The sequence below is a fragment of the Protomyctophum parallelum genome, assembly GCF_964188405.1.
Source record: "Protomyctophum parallelum genome assembly, chromosome: 6".
NCBI classification, from domain to species: domain Eukaryota; kingdom Metazoa; phylum Chordata; class Actinopteri; order Myctophiformes; family Myctophidae; genus Protomyctophum; species Protomyctophum parallelum.
This window is the reverse complement of record NC_139701.1, coordinates 4150473-4170279: the sequence shown is the minus strand read 5'-3', so window position 1 is coordinate 4170279 and position 19807 is coordinate 4150473. Positions and strand designations below refer to the sequence as shown.

General features: G+C 43.0%; 1 protein-coding gene across 1 annotated transcript; it reads left to right on the top strand.

The window, feature by feature from the left end:
* Positions 1-759: 759 nt before the first annotated feature.
* LOC310860870 (uncharacterized protein) lies at positions 760-19807 on the top strand (the record flags this gene model as incomplete). Its single annotated transcript, XM_083768059.1, is given in 16 exon segments — positions 760-1181; positions 2733-3840; positions 3843-4351; positions 4353-4461; positions 4503-4736; positions 4831-5163; positions 6133-6240; positions 7941-8051; positions 8399-8620; positions 9558-9698; positions 11048-11147; positions 12418-12515; positions 13664-13810; positions 14808-15449; positions 16404-16451; positions 18007-19807. Coding segments are annotated over 16 exon segments (4479 nt in total). The 3' UTR covers positions 18154-19807.

Below are 19807 nucleotides of genomic sequence, written 5' to 3'. Positions count from 1 at the left end.
GGTCGTAGCCATGGCAGTCCTCCTGCCCTTCAAATATGCTTTGGAGGCTCCAGACAGAAAGGTCCTCTGTAACGTCACCCGGTGGTTCCTGACATGCATCAACCAGCCTCAGTTTGTCAAGGTCTTGGGAAAGATTAGTCTGTGTGAGAAGATGGTGCCAGTTACACCCAAGAGCAGTACTACTGCTGCTGCTAACGCCTCTCCTGCTGCTGAGTCCACTGATGCTATTTTCAATGGTCCACCAAAGACTGAAGCCCAGCTTAAAAAGGACGCAAAGAAGAGGGAGAAGCTGGAGAAGTTCCAGCAGAAGGAGATGGAGGAAAAGAAAAAGCAGCCGCAGCCGGAGAAAAAGGCCAAGCCTGAGAAGAAGGAACCGGGAGTGACCTCATACAACATCCCTACCCCACCCGGAGAGAAGAAAGACATTGTCAGCCCTCTTCCTGATGCTTACAGTCCACAGTATGTGGAGGCTGCCTTGTACCCCTGGTGGGAAAAACAGGGATTCTTCAAGCCCGAGTATGGGAGGAAGAATATTTCTGAGCCAAACCCTCGAGGTGTCTTCATGATGTGTATCCCTCCGCCCAATGTGACTGGATCTCTTCACCTGGGTCATGCGCTCACCAACGCCATTCAGGACTGTTTGACCAGATGGCACAGGATGCGAGGGGAGACAACCCTGTGGAGCCCTGGCTGTGACCACGCTGGCATCGCCACCCAGGTCAGGTGGTGGTCGAGAAGAAGCTGATGAGAGAGCGAGGCATGTCCCGTCATGACCTGGGCAGAGACGGCTTCATCCAGGAAGTTTGGAAGTGGAAGAACGAAAAGGAAGACTGTATCTATCACCAGCTGAAGAAGCTGGGCTCCTCTCTGGACTGGGACAGAGCCTGTTTCAACATGGAGCCTAAACTTTCCTACGCTGTCCAGGAGGCGTTTGTCCGTATGCATGAGGAGGGAGTGATCTACAGGAGCAAGAAGCTGGTCAACTGGTCCTGCACGCTCAACTCTGACATTGAGGTGGACAATAGGGAGTTGACAGGCAGGACTCTGCTGCCTGTTCCTGGATACAAGGAGAAAGTGGAATTTGGATTGTTGGTCTCCTTCTCCTACAAGATCGTTGGATCTGATGAGGAGGTGATTGTGGCCACCACTCGTATTGAGACCATGCTGGGAGACTCTAGAGGGTACTCTTATTTTGAAGAGATCGTCCACCGGAAGTCTTAAATTAGCTCACTAGATTAGCTCACTAGACGCTGCCTTGCTTGGCGTAGAAACGTTGGTACATTTTGTTCATAGGATAGGACTACGCATATTTATCATTTCAAGTTTTACATTACATGATCTTCTCAACACAGACATATCTTTGACTTTGATCGATTCGGAGGAGGACTGACATTACTGTGACACGCAGCTAACGTGAGACGTGTGAGCATTGTTTTGGTTTCAGAAGAACCTACTTAACACATAGAAAGGGAGTTTAGTTTATATATATATATATATATATATATATATATATATATATATATATATGTACTTAACACGCATCAGCACTTTGGTGGAATTATGTATTTATGAGCCACAGTTCCTCAGCGCTGGCCCGGTGTTGTTTACAAAGTACATATAGCTAGCTGGTTAGCTTGTAATAAAATGTCAAACGGTGTCACCACCACTGCCAGCATGCAGCTCATTGTGCTGGTATGCAGCTTGTTGTTGTCACTGCATCCTGCGATGGGACAAGACGACGACGACTGGATCGACCCATATGATATGCTTAACTACGATTCCAGCACCAAAACCATGAGGAAACAACCAGAGGTGAGCTGGACCTATTCTATCCCTGGTCCAGTGCTTACAGCGAGTCTCTCAGTAAAGCACTGGACCAGCAGGGCTAGACCTATTCCAGACAATTTCTCAAAGCATAGGCTACTATTTTGTTTTATGGAAATGTTGTTTAGGACAAATATCCAATATTAACATTGAGGTGCCCACTGACTGCACTGCCCCAGAGTGCCTCTGCACTGCCCATACTTCTCTGCCCTCTCAGTAGGCTACTATACTCTGGGTTGGATTTCTAAGGGCTGGCTGGCGTTCGGGTAACCAAGTGATTCTCAATCTGTGGGCTGGGATTTGGAGTCCCACCCTGGGACTCACTGGTGGACTGTAAGGATACTGCAAGTGGACCCCCAAATACATTGAAAAACACCCAGATTTAATTAATAATTGCGACCGAAGATACTATGGAATCTTGCATTTCCCGTGAGTGTGTCGGGCACCAGTATATATGCAGAGATGGGCAGTATTTGAAATACATGTATTTGAAATACGTATTTAAAATACTATTTTGTAATTTGTATTTCGCTGAGATGGAAGAAATGAGATGTATTTTGTATTTAAATAACATTTTTGACCCAGTATTTGTATTTTGTATCAAAATACATTTTCAATATATTTTGCCCATCAGAGATGGGCAGTATTTGAAATACATGTATTTGAAATACGTATTTGAAATACTTTTTTGTATTTTGTAATTTGTATTTCGATGGGGATGGAAGATGTATTTTGTATTTTATATTTAGATAAATTTTTTGACCCAGTATTTGTATTTTGTATCAAAATACATTTTCAATGTATTTTGCCCACAGTATATGGTGCCCAGGTCTCGTGACATGTGGATGTGGAGACCCTGATGTCATAGTAAATGCGACCTGCTGTCGCAGTTAAGTCCATATATGGAGATCCCTGACAGTACGTCCCCGCACTGTCACAGCGGACCCCCCGGCATCCCTAAATGCTCGGTCCAGACCCGCCCTGGTTCTGGGCGCCGGGGAAGGGAGCTCTGTCCTGTGCGGGTCCAGTGCTGTGGCCTGGTACTTGGCCTCTCAGGGGAAAAGGGCTGGGCTGGACAACAAGCAACAGAGCCAGGTGTGGCAGTGGCTCAGCTTTGCAGACAACGAACTCACGCCAGTGTCCTGCGCTGTGGTGTTTCCACTAATGAGGATGATTGGACTTGATAAGAAGCTCCAGCAGATGTCTCGGGCAGAGATGATGCGTGTCCTGAAGGTTCTAGACCAGGCCCTGGAACCCAGAACCTTCCTGGTGGGAGAGATCATCACCCTGGCTGACATGGTCGTAGCCATGGCAGTCCTCCTGCCCTTCAAATATGCTTTGGAGGCTCCAGACAGAAAGGTCCTCTGTAACGTCACCCGGTGGTTCCTGACATGCATCAACCAGCCTCAGTTTGTCAAGGTCTTGGGAAAGATTAGTCTGTGTGAGAAGATGGTGCCAGTTACACCCAAGAGCAGTACTACTGCTGCTGCTAACGCCTCTCCTGCTGCTGAGTCCACTGATGCTATTTTCAATGGTCCACCAAAGACTGAAGCCCAGCTTAAAAAGGACGCAAAGAAGAGGGAGAAGCTGGAGAAGTTCCAGCAGAAGGAGATGGAGGAAAAGAAAAAGCAGCCGCAGCCGGAGAAAAAGGCCAAGCCTGAGAAGAAGGAACCGGGAGTGACCTCATACAACATCCCTACCCCACCCGGAGAGAAGAAAGACATTGTCAGCCCTCTTCCTGATGCTTACAGTCCACAGTATGTGGAGGCTGCCTTGTACCCCTGGTGGGAAAAACAGGGATTCTTCAAGCCCGAGTATGGGAGGAAGAATATTTCTGAGCCAAACCCTCGAGGTGTCTTCATGATGTGTATCCCTCCGCCCAATGTGACTGGATCTCTTCACCTGGGTCATGCGCTCACCAACGCCATTCAGGACTGTTTGACCAGATGGCACAGGATGCGAGGGGAGACAACCCTGTGGAGCCCTGGCTGTGACCACGCTGGCATCGCCACCCAGGTCAGGTGGTGGTCGAGAAGAAGCTGATGAGAGAGCGAGGCATGTCCCGTCATGACCTGGGCAGAGACGGCTTCATCCAGGAAGTTTGGAAGTGGAAGAACGAAAAGGAAGACTGTATCTATCACCAGCTGAAGAAGCTGGGCTCCTCTCTGGACTGGGACAGAGCCTGTTTCAACATGGAGCCTAAACTTTCCTACGCTGTCCAGGAGGCGTTTGTCCGTATGCATGAGGAGGGAGTGATCTACAGGAGCAAGAAGCTGGTCAACTGGTCCTGCACGCTCAACTCTGACATTGAGGTGGACAATAGGGAGTTGACAGGCAGGACTCTGCTGCCTGTTCCTGGATACAAGGAGAAAGTGGAATTTGGATTGTTGGTCTCCTTCTCCTACAAGATCGTTGGATCTGATGAGGAGGTGATTGTGGCCACCACTCGTATTGAGACCATGCTGGGAGACTCTGCTGTAGCGGCCCACCCGGCTGACCCCAGGTACCAACACCTGAAGGGCAAGATGGGCAAGATGTGACCGCAAGATGCCCATTGTTTTTGACGACTTTGTGAACATGAACTTTGGAACAGGTGCTGTGAAGATCACTCCAGCCCACGACCACAACGACTACGATGTGGGAACGAGTGTTACCTCCAGTAACACTCGTTCCCAGAGGGTTGTGCCGTGGCCATCGCCTCAGACCGATGCACCGTCAACCTCATGCTCAAGGGTCTCATTGACATGGAGAAGGAGGTACCTAAACTGACCGCCAAGAAAGGTGACCTGGAGAAGCAAATGGACAAGCTGACGGAGAAGATGGCCAAGGGTGATTATATGGAGAAGGTTCCCATCAAAGTCCAGGAGCTGGATGCAGAGAAGATGCGACAGAGCCAAGTAGAACTGGAAAAGGTTAACGAAGCCATAGAAAACTTCAAGAAGATGATGTAACCCCAGCCAAAGACTCTTGTGTCTCATCTGTTGTATTTCTGTATTAAATCTGCAGATCCAGACCCTGTCGTACTCCCAGGCTGTCATCCCCCTGCCCGGGGAGCAGGCTGTCCCAGAGGGCTGTGCCATCGCCTCAGACAGATGCACCGTCAACCTCATGCTCAAGGGTCTCATTGACGTGGAGAAGGAGGTATCTAAACTGACCGCCAAGAAAGGTGACCTGGAGAAGGAGGTATCTAAACTGACCGCCAAGAAAGGTGACCTGGAGAAGCAAATGGACAAGCTGACGGAGAAGATGGCCAAGGGTGATTATAAGGAGGAGGTTCCCATCAAAGTCCAGGAGCTGGATGCAGAGAAGGTGCGACAGAGCCAAGTAGAACTGGAAAAGGTTAACGAAGCCATAGAAAATTTCAAGAAGATGATGTAACCCCAGCCAAAGACTCTTTGGTGTCCCATCTGTTGTATTTCTGTATTAAGTTTTCATAATTGTTGGAATAATGCTCCTATATATTGGAGGGAGAAAAATAAAGTGTAACAACCCTGAAAAATAATCGGCCGTAACTTGCTTCTCCAAGGGAGCTGGCTCTCTTGGCGTGGCTTGTTGCTTGCCTGGTCTACTGAGTTGGAGATCGGGGTTCGACTCCAGCTAGAACTTGTTCTGACATTCCATATGTTGATCCTTCCCCATCCATCCTTCCTCTTCGATGTCTCCCTTATACCTGTCCATTCAAATTTCAAACTCTAGACGGGCCTGCCCCAAAGTTATTAGTGCAGCCACGCCCGGCAGCCGGCGACAACTAGGGTTGAGCCCTCATCAAACCCTGCACACTCAAGAGAATGTCCCCGCTACCACCCTTAGAGTTCCATATACTGTTCTGACTTGATCTGTCCTCATCGAAACCCTGTACACTCAAGACATGCTCCTTATATGACAGAATTACAGACAGAAGTACAGAATTCATTCCATGTTGATCTGACGACCCCCCCATGCCAAAGCGCCAGCGCTCACCCAGCATTGTATGTTTTCTTTAAAACTGTGAAGAATCAGTTTTCATTGTCATACTGATACTGTATATAAGAAATTAAAGTAGTATACTATGTTCCGTCGAGCTGCAACACAATCGATTGATGGATTGAAATGCTCTGAAAATGCATGCAGCCCGGCCATCTGGGCCAAGTCAACTGGTCAGATGGCGGGGCCTTGATCTAGGAAAGGTTAGGTTAACCACTAGGCTAAATTCATATAAATGTGATGCCAGCAGTACCAGTGCAGTCTCAACCGCTCTCCAGCATTGTGATAACATGTTCTGTTCTGGTATAAGAACAGCGAATTGACAGACATCATTTTGCTTTGCAGCCGACGCACTATCCGAGTGTGCCAACGAAAAGAAGAGAACACATCCAGGACTCCAATGACGTTGAGCTGAAAGTTTGTAACCAGAATGTGGCAGAGTTGCAAAGAAAAGTTAGTGACTTTTACAAACTGATCTTCCTTTTAACCCATTCTGACCTGAGATCAGATTCATAACGAGGTTTCCGCTGGGGACACACTGGTCTGATGAACCCATTCTGACCTGAGATCAGATTCTAAAAATGTCAGTTTTGCTCTTCGATTTTTCAAAAATAGCAGACCTACAAGCTCGTATCGCGCCACTCGGTGGCGCGATATGAGCTTGTAGATCTGCTATTTTTAAATAGCTAAAGCATAACATGATGCTGACACCAAAATGGGTGCCCGGTCAGAATGGATTAAGACAACTTTAGTTTTTTTCAACCAAGGTTCATGTTTTAGGTTGTTATTAGAGAAACTAAAAGGTGAGTGTTAATTTTCTTTCATTTGCGGCTTTCTTTTGTTTTGGGGATTTAGCAGTTTTTGACAGGGGGGGCGGGGGCATTCGAGCATGGGACTAAATATTATTCTTTTACAAAATATTATGGCGATTTTTTTATTTATTATTTACTATAGTCCTAATAAACCCCAAGAAATTGCTTCTGACCACAAAAGATCACGGGATCTATTGAATGTGTCAAACTGACATATTGAGCCTACACAGTATAAGCCTTCCCCCAGTAGGCTACCTTCACATTCAGTAGATCCTGTGATCTGCTGTGGCCAGATGTAATTTCCTGGGGTTTAATAGGACTATAGTAAATAATACAAAAATAAATCACCATAAAATGTTGTAAAAAAATACATATTTAGCCCCATGCTCGAATGCCCCCGCCCCCCTGTCAATAAGAGCTAAAATCCCTAAAACGAAAGAAAGCAGTAAATGAAAAATAAAATAAGACTCATCTTTTACTTTCTCTAAATAACAACCTAAAACATGAACCTTGGTTGAAAAAAACTAAAGTTGTCCTTTAAGTCTGAACCTAAAGCATATTGTATTAATTTATTTTGATGATAGAGGTAATGCAACTGTGTAATAATAACCTTTATAATCCTGAAATGCCACAACATGTTCCTCACTTGAGGAGACCTCTAATGCTGCATTCACATGGAATCAGGCAAGCCGTAGACGGAAAACCGGACTTAATTTTAGTGGACGTGGACCGTTTGCCTGATTCCATGTGAATGCAGCGTAACTCTGCTCTCACTTAGTTAGTATCATGTATGTTGTTGAATGATCCTGGATTCTAGGTTGTATCCATAGAGCACCGAAGTCTGACGTCACTTTCAGTAGAGGGCGTCAGTCCCCAGGTTCATGTATTTGTTTAGTTGCATTGAAATCCCCATTGAGGCGATTTTAGGTCGCCTCATATAACAACTGTGTTTGAAAAATAAACATGTCATCCCGGCCGCTTCACTCATATGGATATGAAGAATCAACTGACTGAGAGAAAACGCTAATGTTACTGCTGCTGAATTAGTTAGATTTTCGCTAGAAGCAGACTGTATCATATATGAGTGACTGACTGTTGCAAACGATACAGAGACACCTCCCTGACAATAACGCAGAGACAGCTTGTTTATTTTTGGACCACAACGCTTATAGTAGACGATATTAAGATCACCCCATGTTATTCTCCATAGAGAAATTACTTCCGCGAACCAGGGGAATCGTCGGGATGAGCGAGTTACGTCAGGACTTCGGTGCTCTATAGCAATCATATTAAAAGCTGGTTCTATGTAGTCTATTCTCCAAAATATCTCCTCTCCTTCAGGTTGAAGAGCAGAGGAGGAGGATTGCATTTGTTCAAGAACAGCCAACATGCACGCCGGTGTTCAAACGATTTCTCACCAAGCTCCTCAAGGAAATAGACAGAGTTGGTCTGGTGCGTTTTGATTTCTGTCAATAATCAATTTTATTTCATGTATCATGGAAAATATTATTCGCTTATATCCCTTATATTCTAAAGTATGAATAACAAAATCCCCAAAAGGTAGCACATCCAAAATTTCAAATCAATGGAGGACAATTAAAGTATTCACACATTTCCACATTTATTTTTATTGGCACACAACAATAAACAAACGCTTACGCATTTCGGCTATAAGCCTTCATCAGAGCATGTTCCGTTTGTGGAAATGAGAGTACTTTGTCCTTTGCTGATTTTGGGGTCTGGCACTCCACTGAGAAAACCCATTGTTAATGTGCAACCTGTTCCCCTGTTCCCCTCAGCCCAGTGACCCTCAGGACATCCTCTATGATGCCAAAGTGAGACTGTCCCCGCAGGCCGTGGCAGAGATTCGGAAGCTTCTAGAGGGCGAGGAGAGTTGGAGAACGGGTGCACTGGATGATGCTGTCAGCCAAATATTGGTTGATCTCAAACCCCATGACTACGAAGCCTGGAAGTGGCACTTTGAGGACACTTTTGGTGTGGAAATCGATACCGTTTTAAAGGTAAGCCTTGTCATGTCATAATGTCTGAATCATGTTTTTGTGTATGTTTGTAATTTTAGTTTTTGGAATTTAACCCATGAAAACCGGGAAAGCATGTGTGTCGGACTCATTTTAGGGTTGGCTATTCAGTATTTAAGTCCGACGTCATTTTGTAGTGCTACGTTACGTCTGGGTCCAAGTGGCACCAGCTCCCGTCCGCATCTCATTGTAAATTGTATATCTAAACGCGTGAATCTTTTTACAGTGACGTTATTTTTCAGAAAGGAAGCCATTGAGGGTTAAAATGGGTCTTAATGCTTCCAACTCGAGTGGAATTATTAATGTTTTGTACAAGTGTCCATGACAACAAAAATATATGATGTGGAGACAATAAAGACTATTATTATCATTATTATTGAAGGTGGCAACAGTCCATTTGATCTGTAAAATATTTCTGGGGTATATTTAGAATGTGTGCAGGCTTGAGTATGTTGAATCTAGTTTGCATTATGAGGATTTATTTGACACAATAAAATAAAATGGCGATAGTATTCCATGTGGGACAGACGGCCTGTCACTGTCAGATTTGGGAGAGCAGCGCAGCTTTGTTGTTGCGAGGAAAGCGGTAAAATTAGACTTTCGTGGTTGTTTTCGTCTCAGATTTAGTCCGACGGAGCGTCACAGTATAACTCCATGGGGACACAAAAGTGACACAAAAGTAGGACCCGGAAGTATCTCAGGAGGGGGCGCTCACGTCACAGCTAAAATACTGAATTAAAAAATAGCAGTAAGTATTTTAGAAAAATCGTGAAAGTTGTGCAAATGTACGTGTATTTTAAGGGAAACATTTTAAACTGAAATCTTTGCTTCTGGGGGTCCCCGGAACAAAATATTCTGAGATGGGGGTCCCTGACATTTCTTAATGCGTTTAATAAAGTCCAATCCTACCCTTCCCCAGGTGTCCTTGGTTGTGATGGTCATAGTGGTCATCATTAGCACTCAGTGGTGGTCGGCAGTCTCCAGGTTTGTCCAGTTCCAGAGAGTGCTTGCTCTCTCCTTCTTCATTAGCATCATCTGGAACTGGTTCTACCTCTACAAGGTAAACATACTGTAAGACCTACTGCATAAGGCTATAATTCATGTCTAAGAAGAAGTGTTCTTACGAGAACGTAGTACATACAAGGTCTGTAAGACTTACTGTATAAGGCTATAATTCATGTCTAAGAAGAAGTGTTCTTACTAGAACGTAGTACATACAAGCTCTGTAAGACCTACTGGATAAGGCTATAATTCATGTCTAAGAAGAAGTGTTCTTACGAGAACGTAGTACATACAAGTTATAGACTGCAGCTTTAATTTGATGTACATTATGAAGTAGAGTTATCATATCACTGACTGTACTTTAATGTCCAAAACCGTTACTTTACAGATACTGGAAAAAAATAACCTGTGTTCCAATGCATCTAATGTAGACGGTTATTATTTAATCACAAGCACTTGTTACACTTTTCATTGGTTCAATATTATTATGTATATACCCAAGAACAGACATACGTTACTTAACCACTTTCAATTCCACTTTCGGAGGGTTGGGAGTATAAAAGTACAAAGTACAAAGCAATAACATACGTTTAAATATGGAGTACAAGGTTTTTGCCAGACAACAACTGTTGTGGCTCTTTGTTGGTTCCAAACATTTCAACCTTATAGCCAACAAACCCACTGATGCACCTAGGGATTATGGATGTACGCAGATATAAGAAGTAGATTGTCCACAGGTTCAATGTCATTGTAGTTTGTATTTACTTTCCTTTTAAAGGTATATTCAGTGATTTCACTCAAAAAACCTTAGGTTTCGTTTTTGGCAGTGGGACCCAGCCTTTCGTCCAATCAGGATAGAGAGTCAAAAACGAAACCTAAGGTTTTTTTGACCCCCAGGGGTTAACTGGGGACAGGGAGGAACTCCTTATATGGCCAGCACACTCTATAGTAGGGAGGATTATCACAACAAAACAAAAAAATAAGTGATATTTTAATTAAGTGAAATCACTGAATATACCTTTAAGTGCAGTGATGGTACATTACAAGCATTTGTCTCTTCTGTGTTGTCTGTCTGTCTGTCTATCTGGTAAAACTGGTTTGTCCACCAGGTGCATGACGCTCCCCAATCACCCAGGCCTACATATGCTCTCTCAATCAATCAATTAGGCCTGGGGAGGCGTGCCCTTGGTGTCCAAACAGTGTCACAACCCATCAAACCAATGCCCAATAATGCCAAATAATAACTACAACAAGTGTGATAATAATAACAATAAATAGACATACAAATCAGTGCGGATGGCTTCTACAACAACAATATGGTAGTTGGGCCCGTGTTAGGGAAGCAAATGCTAGTTTCTATTGCCATACCCGTTCTAATGCTAATACTGTCTACTGTCTTACTGTCAGATTGCTTTTGCTGAGCACCAAAGGCAGCATGTGAAGATGGATGGTGTCAATGACAAATGCACTGGGATGAAGAAGATTGACTGGAGCGACAGCCTGAAGGGTACGCTGATTAATTTATTTTGTACTTTCTTTTCTCCCCAATTTAGTTATGCCAAATATTACTTCCCACAAATCTCAAATCTTTGAATATATATTTCAGAGCGAACATTTTTAACTAAAATATTGGCTTCTGGGGGGTCCCTGGAACTTGATATGAAAACAGTTGAGCACCACTGACATAGAAACATGGGTTTTTCAGATTCTTTTTAGGATTTAGAAGCCTTTTTTTTTAATCAACCTCACTCCAGAATGGGTTAATGCTAATGAGTTATCTTCCGGTGAGGAGTCTCCACCGGGAGGACACTCCTCCCACCCAACACTCTGACAGGTGCCACCCTAGCCCTGGAACATGACTGCCATGATGATTATCATGACAGTCATGCAGTAACTTTGCCCTGTTTTTTGCGCTCGCTGCATTTACAAGATACAAGAAGTATATATAAACATTCAGATTTCAAATATAAAGTACTCACAAAGTGTCCCACGGGTGTTAGTTAGTAGCAGCGCCAGCGATTAGAATTGCTGCGTCCCGCGTTGTTTAATAAAAAGCATTTTTATTTTACTTTTTTCAAACGGTGTTCGTTTGGGATATCCACAGTTGCACACCGGGAGCGCACTCGCCTATTAGTCTGTATTGGCAGGGCGGTCAGCCTACCTATATCGAACACACCGAGTGCCACCCTCCTCCCGACCGATAGGGGCGCGTAGTTGAAAGCCAATGGCAAAATAACACCTCGGATAAAAATGCTTTTTATTAAACAACGCGGGATGCAGAAATTCTGATCGCTGGCGCTGCTACTAACTAACACCCGTGGGACACTTTGTGAGTACTTTATATTTGAAATGCGAATGTTTATATATTTTAATTATTTGTAAATGTAGCGTTCGCAAAAACCAGGGTGAAGTTGCGTCATGACTCTCGTATGAATACGAGAGTCATGAATCATGGCTAGTGCCACCCCAGCCTGTAGGAGCATGTGCAGTGACTAATGCACGGCTAGTCAGAACATCTAGGAGCGCTACCCTGCCGAAGTTCTGAATGACGTTATTTTGTAGTCATTTGTCCTGTAGTTATAGGACAAATGCTGGCTCTACGGCTGGACTATGCAGCTACCATGACAAGTAGCCCTGTCTGTCTCCCACACGTTGCAGTTACCTCTGTTGTTGGGAGAGGACACAAAACCTATGGATTGCAGCTTTTAAATTATTCAACACAGTCAACCACATACACATTTGCTTGGTATTTATTATCCATAATTGTTTGACTGCAGAGTGGTTCAGAAGTACGTGGACTCTTCAAGATGACCCTTGTAAGAAATACTATGAGGTGCTTATGGTCAACCCAATCCTGTTGGTACCACCAACCAAGGTACAGTAGCTATACTGTTTTACATTGGTTAATTAATATACTGAAACAGAATATTATTGTGTTGGGCCTCTTCCTTATTTGTTGAATTTAAACTGTTTGGTTGTTTATGGGTGCAACAGACTTATAGCATGTTATGTAGACAGCACTATAATTGTATTGTATATAGTCATAGCACGCCATAGTACATATGTATAGCATAATAGTAAATATGTATAGTTTATATGTATAGTGTATGTATAGTTTCATTATATAGATATTCCACTGTTACTTTCTCAGCTTACGCATGTTTCATGATAAATGCTTTTATGTGATGTATTCCCATGCTTTTGTTCTTGCTTAAATGTAAGTCGCTCTGGATTAAGAGCGTCTGCTAAATGCCTAAATTGTAAATTGTGCATTATTTTTGTACATGTATCCATGTGGGGGATTGCTATAAACTTTAAGGTTATTTAATACTGTTAAAAATGCCGGCTCACTCCCCAAAACTCATACCGTAAAGGGCAATCCACTGCTCCAGCATGTCTTTGCAATGTGATGTAGAACTATTAATTACCTACTGCCATCTCTATAGGCAGTGTAGTATAGGGCAGATACATGCTGAATGTTTCTGCCATGGGGTCTTCATGAGCCAAGGGGAGAGGAGCCTCCCCTAGGAGCTCAGAGTGTGGGCACTGACATGAATCATTTGGAGGAGAGGAGCCTCCCCTAGGAGCTCAGAGTGTGGGCACTGACATGAATCATTTGCGGAAGGTTTTTCTGATCATGTGACCTATTCATTTTAATCTGTTTAGTCATTGGATATACTGCAGCCAGTGACCATCCCCATGGGCAATGGGATCTGTGGTTAATTGATCTTTATTTACACAGATCTAGCCTGGCCCAGCCTGTGTGATTTCTGGTCTAGAGGGGGCAGGTGCCGGCACGACATACTGTATAGGTGGTAGATCCTTATTACATAGGATATGAAACATCTCATTCATATCTTGCATCAACTCCCTCGCCTAAACCAAACATACTATTAGAAAGGATCTGTTGTGTCTGTCAAAGGGAATCTCCAGACATATATCTTGGAATAACGCCCAATTAAAGGCCATTGTGTAATGAAAAGGGGGGGAGCAGTTGCTTTATGAATATTTGTGTCTGTTTAGGCCATCGCGGTCACCTTCACCACCTTCATCACAGAGCCTCTGAAACACATTGGCCAGGGGATCAGTGAGTTCCTCATAGCGCTCCTCAAAGACCTACCTGTGACCCTGCAGATTCCCGTCTTCCTCACTATTGTAATCGCCATCGTGGTAAGGAACCTTCATGCTGAATGAAAGAAAATGTATAGCCGCACACTCATAGCTGCCAATGCATAAGGTTTAATGAGGACACAGAGACACCAACCTTCATGCAACACCATTTAAATGGACAACCAAAGATACATACACACACAAAAGGCAACAAGCCGTTAAAGGTGCATTAAGCGTTTTTTAGACTCCATACTGACGGCAAATGCTGAGAGTGCAGCTGAGCCATGTGATGTCATGTTAGCACTTCTGGTCACATGGTGAATATTGCGACCTTCATGGCTGGGCATCAAGAGCTATATTGATAAAATGTCTCATTCTAAAGGCAATTAAATTATTTAAATGCGTACATTATACAGTACACGCCATACATTTTTTTAAGAGACATCCTTGATTCAGTTTCTACCTCGGTAGATGTTGGATGTCATCTCACTCACTGCCCTTGCTTAGCTGTCTATAATATTTACCACCCTTTTGTAATAAACCATGTTAATAATACCTTATTTCATGTGCAATGTGGACGCGTCAAAACCTGTTGATTATCTTTCATGTATTTTGGACTGCCGACGCGTGACTGATCAGAGAAAGAGAAGAGAGTGAATGGAACATCGGAGCACAGTGCAGACTTGTGCGTGCGTGCGTGCGTGTGTGTGTGTGTGTGTGTGTGTGTGTGTGCTTGCATTTGTGTGTTTTGTGTACATGTAACAAAGGAGATGGTGAATGAATGAACATCCAATCTCTCAGTCAGGTGCTGGACAAACAACAATCAAAATGGAGTAAGATGTTTAGAACAGCAATTCATAATTGGAGCTGAGAAGCAGTGTGCAGATATTATTTTACTTTTACTTGGTATGTAGTATGTATCTTGTTAAATTTGCGTCTGTGAGGTTAAAAGCCTGTAATATATGTATATGATATGGCACACGTACGAGACAAGTGCTACTATTGACTGTTTAACAAAGATAGTTGTGGGTGAGTTGACTATAGTTCTGCTCTGTAGGTGCTTCTGTATGCCGGTGTCCAGGGAGCCTTCCAGTACGGTCTCACTGCACCACTGCGCCGACGCCGAAGGGACCCGCCTTTGGGACAGGACCCGCCCCGCCAACTGAGGGATGGACAACCCGAGAGGCTAGCAGCAGTCGAGGACGTTGCTCCACGCAGCCCAAGACCCGCCGCCAACCAGAGCAGACCGGGCAGGGACACTGTTCGCCAGAGAAGGCACAATAGGGGGAGGGAGGAGCCTGCCAGGGAGGTGGAGACTCTGCGCAGGGCCGACCGGCCCGTCCGCGAGGACGAGATGGATGCGAGGCAGATGGAGAGCTCTTCAGATGCAGAGCACTCCGAGAGAGGTTCTCCACTCACTGACTCTCAAAGAGAGGAAGACTCTGATCTGGAGGAAACGGATGAGGACGTGCCAGGAGATGACACTAAAGTTAAGTCCTCACCTGCTAAAGATAATCCAGTGGTTTCCATTTCCAAATCATCTCCAATTAAGATTACTAACTGGAAGACAGTTGGGAAGACAAAGCCTTCCCAGGGGAAACCTCCTGGGCATGTTGTGGTATCCACATCTCAGCCAACCAGCAAACCGGATGAGCGGCCAGCTATAGGAAGTCCGCCCTCACAAGGGAATGATTCTCAGGTAAGTCAACTGATCAAAACATGCATACCCCAAAACTATTCTGTCAGTAACTCACCTCTCTTAAAGGACCATACCGGTCGTCTGCCATGTTTAGCCCACGGACTGCCATGGTATATTTGACATTATTGCCAACCTTGATAGTTGATACATTTTGGAATAATTAACTATTATATTATCATCATTATTATTATTAGTCAAATATAATAATACTACGGTAATTAAACATTATCTGCTACTCCGAGTCCAGCTGATAGTTCTTGTAGATATTTGAACTTGTCATAAATGAAAGTTTGTTTTCTCGAGGGACTTTCTTTGTAATTTCTGCACCAACAATTCACCAACAAAACTTTTAAAAAGAACAAGCACCCGCACACTGTCTTCAAATGCATTTGGAGACAGTTGGCGGGTGTTTTTCATTGCCGGGCACCTTACCCTCTCCTATACGCACCTTGTCACCTGTAGGTGTGCAAAAGCCTTGCTTTTTACCAACAAAACTTTGACAAAACATGATGACAAATTTCGCTATTATTGATTACCTCTCTGCAAGTTGATTGTCGATCTACAAGCTCACAAGCTGAGCTTGTTCGGCTCTTCATAATTTAGAAAGGGGTTTTTCTTTGGCCTATAATGATAAACCGATAATTTTTTATCAAATTATCAATTATTTCTTATAATTATACACCGGTATGAATAACGAATGAATTTTCAACAGCATGAATCTCTCAGTCCCATTAAGAACAAATTAACAGAATCTGTATCATTACATTCTTGGTGTGAGAATACATCTAACCAACTTGACGCAAAGCACAGTGGTTCTTGTTAAAACCTTAATAGTGGCATACTAATGACCAATTGATTTCATACCCACTAATTCTGACTGATTAAATGTTCTTGAACTGTGATGATGATCATTCAAGATTATCCTTTTGTTTGCTTGAATGCTTATTGCTTAAGCACTGTAGGTGTGTTAATGGGACGATGATTCAGATGCTGCGTAAATTGGTAAATAAAAAGATATTGTAATTTTTTTCTAACCCATTTTTAACATCTCCAAATGTAGCTTTGGCTTTTTAATGATGGCTGTTCATCATGTCTGATCCTAATGCATGTGCCCTTGATATGCATGGAAAAAACGTGGGTATGTTTACATGTACACAATATTATAATTTGATCAAGTTGCAGTAAGTGATATTTCTTTGTTACAATAGTTTCAAATAGCTCTATATTTGCATAGAATCATTGCTATATGGCCTGTATCTCCAGCTCTTTAATAACAGAAAATACTTTATCAGGTCAGGATATCAATTTCATCCAATTAGGGGAGGGAACTCGTACAGGATAAACAATGAGATTGGAAGTGATGAAAGATATTATTGACAGATGAAATTGGAACTTGGAATTCAAGCTAATAAATTATCTTTGCTGGGTTCTCTCTCCTGATTGGATGAGATTTGTAACCTGCCTGAAAATGTATGCTCTGCTTAGTAAAGAGCTGGAGAAACGAGGAGACCTGCTACTGAACAAACACTATAGCAATGATTACTCTCTGAATATATAGCTTCAATCTTGACATTTTTTTATTTTAACCAAAAATATAACTTTAACCCATTTAGGCCTGACCTCAAAATTAAAAAAATAATCTTCAAAATCCTCCAGTTTTCTGAAATAAATATTTTCACGATTTTTAAAAAATAGCAGACCTACTGTACAAGCTCGTAGCTTGTAGATCTGCTATTTTTCAATAGCTAAATTATAACAATGTTTAAAACGCCAAAAGGGGTTCCCGCCCAAAATGGGTTAAGCATTGATTTGAACTTTAAAGTTTAAAGTAATAGGCCTGTTCATAACTTGGCCTGCATGATGAAATCAATTGACAAAAATGGTTATCAGTAAATCAGCTGACTATGACTTGCCTTAATCAGGTTGACATCAGCGTGCATGTAAATGTACTCAGTATACCCACATTTGTAGTGAGGCATGGCTTTCATTTTGAGTTGCCGCCAACATTCAACATATTGCCATTCTCAACCAAAGTGAATTACAGTATAGGTCTGATTCTCTGTTATTACCCAGTGTGATATGACACTTTAATTCTATTTGTGTGCATATAATATAAATACTTGTACTTTATATATATATATATATATATATATATATATATATATATATATATATATATATATTTTTTTTTTTATTTATCTTAAAGGTATATTCAGTGATTTCACTCAAAAAACCTTAGGTTTCGTTTTTGGCTGGGACCTAAGCCTTTCATCCAATCAGGATAGAGAGCCAAAAACGAAACCTAAGGTTTTTTGACCCCCAGGGGTTAACTGGGGACAGGGAGGAACTCCTTATATGGTCAGCACACTCTATAGTAGAGAGGATTATCACAACAAAACAAAGAAATAAGTGATATTTTAATTAAGTGAAATCACTGAATATACCTTTAAGCAATATGTATAATGTGTAAAGAGATGCTTTTGAATATTTATATTATATGTATGCATGAAGAAGCATTTCCGCTTATATATTATTGTGCACCAAATTTCCGTTGCAGGTTCTGGAAGCCTCGGCTGGAGAGAGAGACGAGTCCCCGTCATTAGATCTGTATAGATCTGTAGAAGATCTGTACAGTTCTTCTTGTCCTCCCGTTCAAGAGACTGATCCAGTGACACAACGCCCTATTCGGCACAAAACCATGTGAAACTAGCCTGGTTAATAAACCAGACTAATATCGCACGGACCGCGGGATATTAGTCTGGGGAGGCTCAGCTTGGATTTCATTTCCAGGGAAACATTTTCTCTTTGACGCAATTGGTCAGAGCTACTGTCAGTCAAAGGTCTCAAGCATTGAAAGTCACTGTACCAAAGCCCGCCCATATTGCATACCGTGTCCCGATTGGCCGCCCACATTCTCTGGTGTAGGAAATGGGCGTACAATTGAGCCTCTCCAGACCGAAATCCGCCGGCAGGCAATTTATTTTTGCCAACGGCTGATTCGGTCTGGTTTATTAACCAGGCTAATGTGAAACACCCACAGCACCTTTGTGTGTACAGTATACGTACAGTATGCCTAGTTCATAGTACCACAGCAAGCTTCTGGTTGGTTGGTTGCCGCCTTGGCTCTCCTCCACAAACATCCGCGAAAAAGTAGAACTTTCCTCAAAGATGGAGTGCCTGCTTTTTTTCCCCCACCCTAAAACATGATCAGCTGGTATTATTATTATATAAGGAGGAAGAATCTTTTCAAAAAGTATTTGTTAAAATGTTGTTTTTATGTGGACACGTACGCCCACCAGTTCATTAATCAGACCCAGTGTGTGTCCAGTGGAAACCTCGTATGAATCTGATCTCAGGTCAGAAAGGGGTTAAGTATGCCTGCTTTGCCTGGTGAGTGGTGATCCACCTGAACTGAACCCACAGCTGTTAAATGAAATAAAGGGGGAGGGGATGATGGTGTGATATCACTGTTTTGTTTTTTTTGTTCATTGGCACGTTTGACTGTCAAGGTTTCGGCCTCCAGGAGGAAACCCTAATTGCAAAAGGAAGACATCATTGCACATAACAACCACACCAAAGCCAAATTCCAATACCCAATATCTCGGCCACTCGCTCACTCACACTCGCTCACTCCAGCTTGGCAAATTACGGTGTAATTGGTGACCTGCCAAATGTGTGACCATCTTGTTCACACAACTATTACATGGAAGTCTTTAAATACATGGCCTAAATACAGTTATAGGTTGAACTCTGCTAATGAACAAACTGCAACAATTGACATTAGGACACATTTACATTATGTGATTGTCTAGTAGACAATATGTGACAACCGTGTAGACAATGTCTACACGGTTGTCACATATTTCAGCAGGTCACCAATTCCACCATAACACCACCTTGCTGGAGTGACTGAGTGCGAGTGAGCGAGTAGCCGAGATTCTGGGTATTGGAATTTGGCTCAAGGGTTCTAATGAAGTACTGTCACCTCAAAAACATGAAAAACTGGGAGATTTTATTTTTTTAAATCATGGCACTCCATCTTTAACGTTTTTGCACCATGTTTTTGCTGTCTTCGCCTCCTGTCACAGCGAGGTCACTCCTCGCCTTAACCCATTTTGGGGCGGGAACCCCTTTTGGTGTTTTAACCCATTCTGACCTGAGATCAGATTCATACGAGGTTTCCGTTGGACAACACACTGGTCTGATGAACCCATTATGACCTGAGATCAGATTCTAAAAATGTCAGTCGTTCTTAGATTTTTCAAAAATAGCAGACCTACAGGCGCGCTATGAGCTTGTAGATCTGCTATTTTTTCAATAGCTAAAGCATAGCATGATGCTGACACCAAAATGGGTTC